This window comes from Theobroma umbraticum, unplaced genomic scaffold, assembly GCF_002168275.2.
Source record: "Theobroma umbraticum cultivar Fairchild unplaced genomic scaffold, ASM216827v3 scaffold_56.0, whole genome shotgun sequence".
In the NCBI taxonomy this organism is placed as follows: domain Eukaryota; kingdom Viridiplantae; phylum Streptophyta; class Magnoliopsida; order Malvales; family Malvaceae; genus Theobroma; species Theobroma umbraticum.
This window is the reverse complement of record NW_018397256.1, coordinates 5,578,297-5,592,777: the sequence shown is the minus strand read 5'-3', so window position 1 is coordinate 5,592,777 and position 14,481 is coordinate 5,578,297. Positions and strand designations below refer to the sequence as shown.

At 32.8% G+C, this 14,481-nt stretch overlaps 1 protein-coding gene across 2 annotated transcripts; it reads right to left on the bottom strand.

Moving 5' to 3' along the window:
* On the bottom strand, positions 1–4,735 carry LOC110411004 (Alg9-like mannosyltransferase family). Of its 2 annotated transcripts, none has more exons than XM_021420986.1 (9): positions 4,455–4,735; positions 4,177–4,294; positions 3,044–3,148; positions 2,652–2,938; positions 1,450–1,731; positions 1,140–1,341; positions 704–855; positions 454–619; positions 1–348 (listed from the first exon to the last, which is right to left on the bottom strand). In XM_021420986.1, the coding sequence occupies exons 1-9, from the start codon at positions 4,661–4,663 to the stop codon at positions 265–267; spliced, it is 1,605 nt and encodes a 534-aa protein (XP_021276661.1). In that variant the 5' UTR covers positions 4,664–4,735; the 3' UTR covers positions 1–264. The 2 variants fall into 2 exon arrangements, with proteins under 2 accessions (XP_021276661.1, XP_021276662.1); XM_021420987.1 differs by having other exon boundaries at positions 454–616.
* Positions 4,736–14,481: the final 9,746 nt, after the last annotated feature.

The window sequence follows — 14,481 nt, the reverse complement described above, 5'->3', positions numbered from 1 at the left end:
TTGAAAAAAAAAAAAATTAACACTGAATTCTTACTATTGAAAAAAATTTAAGTGTTGAATTTTTAATTACAAAAAATTAAAATACTGAATTATCAAAACGCATCAAAGCTGTTCCTCAAGTTAAACTTCAACTTTTTTTAGTTTATAAAAAAAAACACACACACACAAAATAAATTACATCATTAGAGGGCAAAAGGAGCAAGAAAACAATCTTCAGAAAGATCAAGGGCTAAATTACAAAACTGGTCGTGTTAGAAACAACTTTCACAAGCCACTTGTAGCGTATACAACGACTGATGCTTGAAGATCTCGGTCTACCTTGAAGTGAGCATGGAAAAACCTTCTAACCTGCAGTTTTTTTATTAAAAATCAAAAGCTTAATTGCAAGTGCCACAAGTAGCATGCAAAAGAATGACTTGATAAATAGATCAAACAAAGAGTATTAACTTGTACCTCTCTAAAAGAATGCGACACTAGAAAATTTCTTAATTTCTTCTCCTCTGAATCGAACAATACAATATGACTTGGGCAAGACCAAGTTTTTGCAAAATCCATTGCAAAACCAACAGGATCCATCATGAAACGATCCGATTCATCTGGGATTCCTTTCTCTTCACTGCTACACATGAGAATAACATAAGAATTACAAAAGAAAAGCAGCATTATAACATCATGGAAAGAAAAATTATTGCCAGCCGTTCACCTTGGTGAGCAATCTAAAAAACGCATGGGAAGGTTACGATGCAGAGTTGAATAGTAGGGTGTGGCATGGCAGGGCATTAGGAAAAGGATACTTTTCACTTTCTCTCTCGCAGCTTCTTTAGATAGATAGTTCATCACATCCTCAGTTCCTCTCTGTCTAGCAAGTTTGAGATTTGAGCATCAAGTGAACGAGAACCAGGAATAAAACAGAATTTCCAACAAAACAACTTAGTGAAGGATCTTTCCATTTCTATTACTTCATAGTTAGGATCATAATAACGAAATGAAAAGGATAATGATAAGAGATATTTACTTCAACTACTAAAGCAAATATTCAAATAATACACATGGGATGGAAGTGACCAAGCAAATTAAGCTGTTTTAGTAAAGAAGAGACACAAGTTAAGCTCTTTGCAAAAACGAGGCAGTCGATATACCTGATGAACTAAACTCATATAGAGGGCCATTGGAATATTGGTTGCAAGCAAGAAGCAGATAGCAAGTTGCTTTTTTGAAGGCCATTTCTTGTGAATGTGTGAAGGTCCTTTCCTTTCACCATTTGGAGCACCATGTTCTTCAAGCGCAGCTAATGAATATCCAGAGAATATCAAACTTATAGGAAGCACAGGGAGGACAAACCTAGAGCAAACAGATGAATAAGAATAAAGCAGAACAAAAGGTAGATAAAGAATTCTCAACAGAACAAGAACTCAAACCACATCATATTTATGGTTTAGAGAAACTTGCCTGAATTCTTTGTGACCAAGTATGCTGTATAGTCCTAAAACCCACGCAATAAGGCCAGAAAGTTTCCAATATTTAGACTTGACAATGCCAGCTAGACAAAATGGAAGAAAACTGAATAGCATCACTGTAAATCCCTGAGTGAAGTACCAGTGCCACTTGTGAGTTCCATAATAATCTCCACCAGAGGAAAGAAAATTGAACTTGAGAAAATTAAGTGGTGCTAAGACCCAGGACCCATACAATAGACAATCTACCAAACACATAAATCCAAGCACCAGAGTCCTGATAAAATAAGGAAAAAAGATTGTAAGACAACCCACAAAGAAGAAAGTAAAATAGGAAATGAACTCCAACTGTAATCTAAATACACATGCATACATTTATACACTTTGAAGCTACAATGAACATCGTAAATCCATTCCATTTTCATGAGTTGCACTAACAATGTATTGCAAGTTTAAGGTGGAACATAATTCAGCCAAGTATCGAGCGTTTTATCAAAGATCACATTCTGCTCTAAGCAACAATGTTTCCCACCAAACGAAAATGAAACACAGGTTTAAAACATGACATGCTACACACCTGACTCAAGATATTGTCTTCGACGAAATAAAACTATGTTTATCTTTATTTGGATATAAAAATTTTAAACTACACTATTTCAAGAAAAATTCAAATGGCTTTTATAGCAACTAGAAAACTAGATTACATCTTCCAACTTCTAATTTGTATGCCCATTAATGCTACTGAAAGCAAATATGGAGTTAAAAATCATGAGTCATGCAGTCAGATAGTTGTGTAGAGGGGTAAAAATGTTTATTGTTAAATTTATTATTGAGGCTTCTAGTCCATCTAAGAACTGTACGCTACGATGATATTTATATTTTCTAATCTAAAACACCATTTATTGCCAAAACTTGGCTTATGTGCTGAGGCATTTAGCATTTGAAATTCACATTTCTTTTATCTTTTACTATTTCATTTAAATTTACTTTGTGATGTGCACGCATGCCATAAGATTAAAATAAGCTGGGACTTCTTTGGGAAGCTGGATGCTCATGCAGATGCCTATGGGCGACTCAAGGTTTGTGTTATTCACTTGGTGCAGTCATCAGTCATTGCTTCATATTGTACTTAGTCTCAAGAATTTCAATCATGATTATGCATAACTAAGGGAAAGAAATGGAGAAAATAAAACCTACCCAATAGGAATCAACTCCATAAAAAGAAATCTCAGCCGCGCATGAGTCAAGTACAACTCAAGTAGGCCAACATACACCCATGTAATAGCACTTGTTGGTCTAATGGCACAAGCTAATGCAGCTACAGCCAAACCCCACTTTCTTGAATCTGAAGGGACTTTGTTCGAAGAACTTCTCATACATGGCCAGTAGTAAAGGCCAACAAGGGTAAGAACAGTCTCCAAACTATTTGATAATGTACGATTGAAACAGAAAAAATTGAACCAGTTTGCCAATTGAGAAAATAACTGAAAATGGTTAAGTACATCATCTATCATAAAAGGCCCACCAGAAAACAGCTTGACTGCAAGCAAGTCCAAAGCATAAAACCTTAGAACATATGAAAAGGATACAGCCCATTTTGCAACACCATCACCAAACAGAACACGAGAAAGTTTATACAAGTATAAATCACCAACTGCAGAAAATACGGATTGCAGCAACCGTGGGGCCCTCATCTACAAAGCAAAGGACAATAGATGTAAGTACAACGCCTTTGAAAGAAAATAAAATAAGCCACACTTTCGCGCACCCGAAGCTTGATGTTATTTATGAGAAAAGCAAACTAGACATACTTGCCTGAATGAAACACAAGAATGCAAACAAAACCATTGTTTTTTAGTTACTTATCAGCAATTCGTGAGAAGACTAATGAACATCTCTGAGCAACGAAATAAGAAAAATAACAGTCTGTAAAGACAAAGCTAAAATGCATAATCATAAAATTCAACATCCACTTCACATGCTTGACATTTGTATACAGTTCAGACGGCACCAAGCATTCTCAAGGGCAAAATCTGCATGTGCCTCAGAGTAATGAAGGTAAAAAACTTGACAAATTGCTGGTGTAGAGAATTTAGGTCCTCTATCAAGGCTATAAACCCAGAAAAGCATCCTGCTATTAGAAATTCAGTTATTTTCACTTCTCTATCTATATTTGCTCACTATTACTTATGAATTTCCTATAAAGATGAGCAAAATGCATGCAACTGTAGACAAGACTCTTCCCCATCAGCATAAAGGTCAAACTTGATGATCATTATATAAAAACTACTTAAGCTACAATCTCTATCTCAGTTATAACAAGGCTTATTTTAGCAGTGAAAATTAACAACAGCACGTTTAGCGAAAAGTAATTAAGCGCACATGCCGAATGTCAAAGGAGAATGAAACTGCAAAAATTAAAGTAATACCAAAATAGGGAGGGGAACTTGGTTTTAACTTAAACATTGATGCACGTAGTATAATTCATAGACACTTTTCTTCAAGTTGTGAGATATCTATGCTTATTTTGGATAAATCACAACAACTTTCCGAGAAAATATGAACACACACAAACACACACATGCAGCAAAAGAATGAGCACACACACCCATTCGCATATGAATTCACACATATAATGGAGGCAGAGACACCCATTCGCACATGGATTCACATAAACATAATGCAGGCATAAATGGGAGTAAGAAATATTATTTATATTTACCATGAACCACGGTGTATCAAGGCCCAAAAACGCGATAAATTTGTAAAAGAGAGCGAACAACATTGGATGCAAGTAGCTTCGAATTCCCTTCTTCCACTCCCATGTCAAATGACCATACCTATTCATTTCATCATATAGAACACATAAATAAAAAGCCAACATTAGTGTCCCACAGACATCACTAAACTACCATTTCCGACATACTCCCAATGCTTCAAGAACAATATTGAAGGATAATAATAATCATGATAACAATTTTGAAGAGAAATGGGAAATACCCAAAGGCGATGCGATGAGCAACTTCGAGGGCTTGCCAGTGTTCATCTGGATTGAAGTAAGTTTGAATCAACAGCGCGTTTAGCATTCGAAATCCCAAACAAATCGCCAATACTTTCTTTGAAGAATCTGGAGATTTATTTTCCTGTTTTTCTTCTTCTTTAGACAGATTTGGGTGCTTATTTGAAGAATCATTCTTTCTTCGTTTCATTCTTCTCTCTCCTTTGCCTCAAGGATGTGGATGTGAGACTTCAGACAAAAAAACTTACACAGTTTCTCTTCTTCCCCTTCTGCGTTGGCTCTCCGGCGGAAGGGGCCAAAGTAAAACTCCGATTCTAGCTGGACCTGTCAATAAAGATCGGCCCAGCCCAGCCCGACCCAAGCTCTTGTGGGTTGAGAAAATATGGGTTGGGCCAGGCTAGCTCATTTTTTATATGAATTATCAAACCCCAATCCAGCCCATCCCTTGCTAACCCATGCACTCGGCTGAGCCAATCAACTTTTTTTAAAAAAAATTATTTTTACTCCCTATCAATAAAATTATGTAATGATTTAATTCATAAATTGAATAATAAAAATATATTATAAATAAATAAATTACATCAAATATAAATAAATAAATACATTACATCAAATATAAATAAAATTTCAATGTTTAACATAATTACACAAATTACGATCCCATCAACAAAAGTACATAATCAAATATTTATAAACTTTAAGACTAATTTATGTCCTTCTTAATCTTCATCCTCAATCAAAATATTTGAGTCTTGTTTGGACAGCAATGATGTCTCCAAGTCTAAATCATTATCATCTAGTATTCATTGTCATAAAAAAAAAGATGCAGTGAGTTTCAATTTTAACTAAAATTATTAATTTAACAAGTAAAAATTAGAAACATTCAAATATATAAAATAAACAATACTATCAGCAACTAAAGAAAAGCCATGCAACTAATTTTTTGTGCAAACAAACATTTGAACATTTTCATAGTGGATGGAACTTTTAAACTTGGTGAGAACATAACCACCAATACTAAAAGCAAACTATGATGTTACTGTAGTAATCGGAATGCTCAATACATCTCATGGCATAATAGAAAGATCAAGAAAGCGCTTAACATTGTCCTTCCAATAATTAAGCACATCCAAGCCTTCAAACATTTCATAGTCAAGCTTTGCCTCATCTAAATAAACATCCAACTGAGACTTTCCAGCAATAAAAATTGTTTCATTTTGAAACATTTTGAACTCTTACAATTTTTAAATACATAGACAAAAAAAAACAATTATCAAAATATAAATAAAGTAACATAAATTCTCATGTAATAAGGTGAAGGAAAGATACAACACTTACATTAAAGATCTTTGATCCATTGGGTTTAGTTACCCCTCCGACTTGCTTAGGCAAATTATTCATTGAGTAAAAAGAAGTACTTGATGCAAGAGTATTGCTTGCATATTGTTCAAAGAGCTCGTGCCACTTTATTTTCAAATTTTCTAACTTTTCATGACAAGTAGAAGCATCAATCTTAGAATTGTAAAATTTTAAGAAATCAACCTTCATCTTTTGGTCAAGAATAGCTCCAAATGTAAGCATTACACTATAATCTTTCCAATACTTGTCAAATTTTATTTTCATCCTTAGAGACATATCTTTGATAACCTCATCTTCATTATGTAAATTCTCATTTAAAATCGATTCAATTTTCCAAACTTGCATGAAATACAAGTTGAAAGTTGGATAAGATGAACCAGATATCAAGTTTGTGGTCTCATAAAAAGGCTCCAAGGATTCACAAATTATCATTGCTTTCCCCTATTCCTCATTAAATGGATTATATTTATAAGTTGTATCAACAAATTAGAGGGTAGAAAAAGCTTTTTGATATTTGATTGCACTTTCAAGCATCAAATATATTGAATTCCATCTAGTGGACACATCTAAACACAACCCAAACACTTGCATCAATACCAACATGTTGAACACATTCTTAAACCTTTTTCATCCTCCCCTCCAATGCCTTTACATATTTCACACTCTCTCTAATTTTAAACAATGCTTTATTGACTACTTTCAAGCCCTTTTGAACAGTAAGATTTAATATATGAGCACAACAACGCACATGAAAAAATTCACCATCACAAATCAAGCTACTTTGTAAATAAAGATGGCCTTTCAAGATAGCTTACATGTTATCATTAGCAGAAGCATTATCTAGAGTAAGAGAGAAAACTTTTTTATCTATTCCCCATTTTTTAAAACAATCAAATATAGTGGTAGCTAATTCAACTCCAATGAATGGAGAAGGAATATGACAAAAGTTGAATAACTTACTACATAACTTTCAATTTTCATTGACAAAGTGAGCAATTAAACAAATATAACCCTCAAAAGTAGATGTTGTCCATACATTAGAAGTTAAACAAATTCTATTAGGTACCTTGGCCATGGCTTGTTTAAGTTTCTCTTTCTCTCTCAAATGAATTCTCTGGACATCAGATACAACAGTGTCTCTAGAATGCATGACTACATCTGAATTTACATACTTAGCCCAAGCTCTAATCTTATCATATTCAACCAAAGCATAAGGCAAGTCATGCCTAATTATGGCTTTAGCAAGCATATCACGTGAAATCCTAGAATCAAATTTTCTAGCCTTTAATTTTCCTTCATAATCCATAAGCATTTGATGTGAATTAAAATATGAAAGGAATTTAGAAGTTTTACTGTGACAACGCAAATGTGAAGTGCCATAATTAGAGCCACTAGGTTTAAAGCCAACCTTGTACTCCGTTTTACAACCATTACAAGTTGCTTTTTCTACTCCATTTTGCTTTTTGCCTATTTTAGTGAAATAATTCCAAACATTTGAAGTCTCTTTTGTTGCCTTCTTACTCAATTGTTAAGATTCGGATACATGGGATTGGGAAGAAATTTCATCCTGATTTAAAATGTTCACATCATTATCCAAATTTATACAGTTTTCAACTGATTGATCCATCACCGTCACTTTCAAATAACATAAACATGAATAAAAAATATTAAAAATTTACACCAACAAACAACAATATTTATTGATTATATCTATTACAAATACATTTTTATATATGTAATATATGATTTAAAATAGATTCCTAAAAGCAAAAGAGAACAAAATTTGCAACGGTATTCATCTTGCCAAGTCATGTAATATCAAACCCAGTTTTCCCTTCTGCTTTTTAGTTATTCATCTTGCCAATGCCAAGTCAAATAATTAAATATGCTATGAGACATCAATTCAAAATCTCAAAATACAAAAAGTGATACTGATACTTTCAAACTTCATTTTTCACTAACACACTTACACACACCAAAACAAAGATAAAATAGCAATAAAATGAAACAATGGACACAAGGAAAGAAAAGCGTATCTGGCTTACTTGGGCTACCAAAGAATACTCAGAGTCGAGGTAGGTAGGTAATTACCATCGAAGACTTTGAAGGTGCGATAGTCGATGGGGAGTGCTAGAGTGGTTACTAGCTAAAGGTACGATGTCAATAGCCGATGGTTATGATCGAATAGGGATTGTCTGATTGGCAAGTGAGAAGTTGATAACCATAGGTAAGTAGCGCCTGAGACATTAAAGGTGAGATGGCTGACGGGGAGTGCTAGAGTGGTAACTAGCTAAAGGTGCAATGCCGATGGCTGGATGAGAATTTAGGAGTGAGAACCGTAGGCAAGTGGCTAGCGTTGGAGACTTTGAAGGTGCAATGGGGAATGTCGGAGTGCTAGGGTGGTGACAGACTAAAGGTGCGATGCTGATGGGCGATGGCCGATGGCGATGGTCGGATGAGGATTGGGGAATGAGAAGTGAAACCGAGAATTGAGAATTGAGAAAGCAAAACTCGACTCTCAATCTCAAGTCTGTACTGTAGGTTGAAAGAAAGAAGGCCAAAAGGTTGAAAAGTGAAGCTTGAAGGGGTTAGCACTTAGCCGATTAGGGTACTCAAGTAGTTAGGCCTTAGTCCATAGTCCTTACATAGTTACACCTTAGAGACTTAGCCACCAACCCACCATTTAAGCTTAATTTTTTTTGGCCCACTAGGTTAGCCTGCACCAACTGAGTTAGCCCCCTAATCAAACGAGTTTGCCCATTTAGGCCTGATTTTAATATGAGCCTAAATATTTATAACCTAACCCACCCTATTTTTAATAAAAAATGGGCTAGCCCAATGGGCTAGGCGCATATTGACAAGTAATTCTAGCTATGCAGTAATAGAAAAAGCCAAAAGATAAAAATAAAATAAAATAAAACAAATTTGTGCTCTCAGTCTTCGTACTGTATACAAACACGGATTTAATCTATATAATAATTATATAAATTTTATGTTTTTATATTTTAAAACTTATTAATATCAATTCAAATTTAAATATGTTGAGTACCAAATTGATATGATATTGATGTAGTCTTTTTTTTTGTTGATATAGTTTTTATTGATGCAATATTAATTAGACTGATAACAGGTTAATTTTTGTTAATATGACTATTGTTGACATTACATTATACTTTTTGAATTTTCTTATGTGCTTCAACTTTGTCTAATTTTCATTATTTTTTCATTGTCTATTTTTTCTCTTCTTTTCGTGTTTCTCCCTTTTCTTGTTTTGTTTCCACCTCCTGATTAGTTCCTTTATTCCTTTTAATTATTATTAATTTCTTTAGTTGATGATATTATTTTATCATAACTATGTCTATGTTGACACACAATCTTAATATAATGAAGGTTAAATATTCAAATAAACCCTAGAATTATGTTAAAAAAATCAATTTAGCTCTATTTTTTTATTAGGTTCAAATAAACCCTTGAATGTTTATTTCGAGTCAAATAAACCCTCTCCCTTAACTGTTGATTAACTTTTGTTAGGCAACGATACACTTTGCAATTTCATACCACATTGTTTCCCACATGATAGGTTGATGTGGCATTTTGATGACATCATTATCACATAACAAATGACGTGACATTAAATGTTAGTAACTAAGATTTATGTGTTTATCTTTTTATCCATACAAATGTCCAAAAATAATTGGTTAAGAATTTAAAATAAGAAATAAAAAAAACTAATTACATTCTTCTTAATCTATTAAACAAACAATATCTTCCTAAACAAACTAAATCATTAGATTTAGGGTTTAAGTAAAACATGAGAATAAATTGAATTCAAAATAACTTATGGTTTTCACTCTTCAACTTCTCAAATTTACATGCCTTTCAATTACCATCAGATGTTTCCTGGTAGCTAATAAGCGTATAAAAAGTAAAGATGAAGAGAAAAGTCGTGTCAAAGGAGATGAATGGGTTGTCATTGGAAATCAAGGTCGATGCTTTGAGAGACTGTACTTGCCAACGGCTAAGTATTGTTACGCTCGCTAGGCAAAGTGAATAGTTCAAAGTTGGTGTTAACAATTTTTTTGTTTCCAATGCTTAGTTTTCTAATTGTAAGCACATCCAAAACAAGGTTTCTTAAGGATTTTGTTTGTTGTGGGAATGATAGAAGAAGTTTTAAGTTTGATTTCTTTTGTCCGTTGAGTGCTACAAAGTGTAGCTATTGCCGTCATGATGGCAATAAGATATATAAAGGTTTTAAGAAAGAGTTTTGATTCTGTTGATATTTTTATAACAAAACATAACAAAAATTCTTTTACTGTTGTTAGTTTTATCATATAACTTGGATTTAAATCTTTAAAATTACTTGATTAGTTCATATTGGGATCAAACTAACTTATCTCTTATTACCTTTTGTTTTTCAAATTTTATGATTTATTTTGTTAGTTGGGAATCAAACCCAAATCAAATAATTTATTTTGTTAAACACAAATTTTGTCTTCTGTCAGATTATGGAAGAAAAATTAAGTTTTTTTTTTCTAAATCTTTAACCAATCATTTTGGATATGTGTTTGGATAAAACAGTAAGTACACATATCGTAATCAACAATATTTAATGCGATGTCATCAATCAGGTGGTAATGTTATCATTAAAATACCACGTCAACCTATCACATGGCAAATGACGTGGTATAAAAATGCCATGTGTATCGTTGACTAATAGAAGTTAGTCAATAGTTAATGAGAAGAACGTATTTGATCTTAAATAAAAGTTTAGGGGTTTATTTGAACGTAATTAAATGATCGGAGCTGAATTGACCTTTTTGACATAATTCATGAGCTTATTTGAGTATTTAGCCTATAATGAATCTAATGTACAAACCTTTCCATGGTCTAACACCTATGTTTGTCTTTTAGTGTTTTTAGAGGTATATTTTAGGCTTTTTGAATCCCTTCTTTTTGTTTTCTATTTTTTGGCCTTGCCGCCCTTGTATCCCTACTTCCTTCTCCCTTCATTCATCAACTGCTTTCTATTTTCCCTCTATCATTTGGGCTTCCTCCATCCTCTGTGTTTCTTTTGGTAGGTTAACCTTTCTATTTTCGAAAGAATCGTTAGTGAGCAGCTAGGCGAGTCATCGAACTCGATCGAGTAGGCTCTGTAAAGCGAGTCTCATTACCAACTCTAACTCATTCAAGGTGTACCGACTAACTAGTAGCTATGACTTCGTCAATTTCACTAGGTAATTTGATTTTGTTTTACTATCCTTTTTTGGTTCTCGAGGAAATATATAAAAAAAGAAGAGGAATTTGAGTCACTACTCATTTATCTTTTGAAATTTTTAAGCATTTGGGTGTTCATATTTAGTGTTTTCATTTCTTTTATTTTACTTTTTTAGGTAGTTAAATGCTTGAGCATTACCCAAAAGGCGAGTAGTTTCTGTTTGATTTATACGAAATTAAAAAGAAAGGAATGATTAGAAAATTTTAGATTTTGTGTTTTATTTAATTGCCAAGTAAAGATGGCTCCATTAGAAGTTTCTCAATTGGGGTTTGCTTTCTTTTAATAGATAAACACATGCAATGGCTTCTACTATGACACATTCAAACCTAACAAAGTATACAAGCCAACAATGTGGATAGAAGCTTGGAATGGATGGTAAGTTTATCATGTGTTTTCCTTCAGTAACCTTAATTTGAAGAATCTAATATGAAATGGAGTCCAACCATTTTATGCCTTGGATTGTCTAAAAAGTTCACAGTGTTTGGTGGTTTATTTCAACATTGGCCAATTGAAGATTTGGCATTTGTTGTTGCACGATTCATACAAAACAAAGGATCATTTGTTAATTATTACATGGTTGGTTCCCTCATTTCTTTCTCTTGTTATTCACTTCTTCAAAAGGCATGAAGCATTTACAATAGAAAACTTGATCGTCACTACTAGTTACGATTATGATGCTCTAATTGATAAATATGGTGAGAAAAAAAGTTATTTGCTTATCTCCACATAGTTTGTTCTATTAAAGTATCATCTGTTTTTGGTGTTTTTAGTTTGTTTGATATACAACTACTCTTCTAAATTACTTTAACACTTAAAATGGTTGCACCTTACAATTTGAGCCTCACAACAATAACATTTAAATTGAAGAGCAATATCAATTTAATTCTTTTGCTTTTGTCTACTGATGTTTACATATATACTTATCTCATTTGATCCATTAGTTGGGTTACAAACTGGGAAGATATGGTTTTATGCACTCATTCCAATTGCCTCCCTTCTAATTCAAACTCATCCATTTTTACCACTTTAAGTTTGTATGAAAGTCATTGGTTTTGGTTAGCAACCACTAATGCATTACTAACTACTTCCTCAAAAACATCACAAGTTCAATTAAACAACCCAAGTTTTGTCATCTAAAGGAGTTTCACATGGCTATTAAAATATGTGAGCAAGATGGAGTTTCAATAAATCCCATTGTTACTTCACTCAAAAGCTTCTAGCAAGTTTCTGCTTTAACTCTCAAAGTACTCTACTTTTGGTATATGTGGGATTTCAATTGTTTACTAAATCTAATCAACTTTGGTATTTTCCAGGGTCATATGTACACATCAAAATCAGGAGATTGTGTAGCTTTCTTATCAAATTATGATACCAAATCTGCTCTAAGAGTGTTATTTAACAACATGCACTATAACTTGCCTTCTTGATCCATCAGCATCCTTCTTCATTATAAGAATGTGGTATTTATATTGCAAAGCTATGACACTGTGAAATGACTGAATTTGCATCATTAGGTTCAATATTATTGTAACTGAAGCATTTTTTTCAAGGGTATGGAATTCTTTATAAATTAGTTTTAAAAAGTTCAATGATCTCTTAATTGACAATAAGTCACATTGATAACTCTATTAGATAGAGTTATTTAACTCATTTTGGGAGCTTAAGTAGTTAGATCTTTGAGATTTTAGGTTCGAATTTTAGCATTTTAGGTATTTTTCTAGTTTAAGTTTGATTACTTGTTAAGTGACTAATTTAAGTTATTTTAGTTAAATTTTAGGTTGTTTTATTTTAAATTACTTTAAGAGTAGTTATTGCTAATTTCTCTTATGGCTTTGTAGGAAATTGATGAAAAACGCTCATTTGATGAAAATCAGTGCAAGTATGGTGATAGCTTCATTCATATATGTTTCGGTATTTTGACCATATCTCTTTCTAAAAAACTCAAAATGAGGTGATTCTTAGACCAATAGAATTATAAGAAGAAGGGCTACAATGTTTATGTTCACTAATTTGCCCAGTTCTGAATGGATCATAGTCAAAATATTTGTCAAAATCTGACCACTGCAGCAGTACGTAAGGACTGAACATGATACGGTATTTGGAGCAAATCTTTCAATCCATAAGTCCAATTGATGTGATTCTTATCCATTGGAAAGTTAAGAGACAAGGATAAAACTTTTATGTTTACTACTTTGCCCAATTCCTAACATATCATGGTGAAACTCACGTTTGAAGTTGATAGACTGTGACAGTACTGAGGGAATAAGGCTGCAGCGTTGATGAAAGGAAGAACACTTACAAATTTCCAGAGAGCTCAGCGCTTCAGCGCTGGAGAAGTAGCACCGCAGCGCTGGACGACTTTCCAAAAAATAAGGGTAGTTAATGGGATTTCGAAAATTAGGTTATTTGGAGCCTATTTAAGGGGTCTTTGTCAGAGATTTTGAGGAGGAGGGAGAATCAAGATCACAAAACTTTAATTATTAGTTTTCTCTCTTACCTTCGTGTTTTTCTTATTTTCTTTGACTTGGATTTATGGCTAAATTTCTTTGGATGTTGTCTTTATTAGATATTATAAGCTAATATATTTTTCTAGGATTGCAATTGAACTTACATGTAATCTAAATTTTTAATCACTTTCTTGCTTATTTTCAAAGGGATTTGAATTGTTTATTCCAATTTGTTTCTTAATGCTTTTAATTGCTTGGCCACCAGTTAAATTGATTTAGAAACCTAAACAAACTTGGGAAAGGGAGTTTAATGTAGACTAAAATTGGGATAGCATATGATCATATTAATTGATTTGCGTATAGGATAGGGATATACCTATAGGCCATATGTAGCCAGATTAGAGTATGAACTTAATGAATCTATTTTAATTTCAATTCACATAGGGATATAGTGTTTTGGTTAAAATAGATATTTTTATAAGATGAGTCCGGAGACCCTTATAAATAATTTAGGACTTTAGGTTAGCAATTCAAAAATAAGTTAAGGAAGAGAGGTAAGATTCAAATGAAGTGTGAGGGATATTGTAATCCTTGGGTTGTTTGATTTGATATTTATTTGAGTGTTTATTATTTTGATTTTTCTTAGTTTAATTTTGCTATAACTTAGTTTGATTTAATATTATTTTGATATTGTTGGGATAAGATTAATTTGCGACAATTTTAGTACCTAGTAAACTTTTAGATCAATTCCCTGTGGGATCGATACTCTACTTGCTAATATACTGTCTATTCGATATGTATACTTGCGTAGTAAAATTTTAACTGACACACATTCATTCTTTTTTTATTGGAGTTTAGACATCAAAAATACAAATGTTGCTGATAAATGTTAAGATGTTCTCTTGTGAAAGTTATGATGAAGATAAT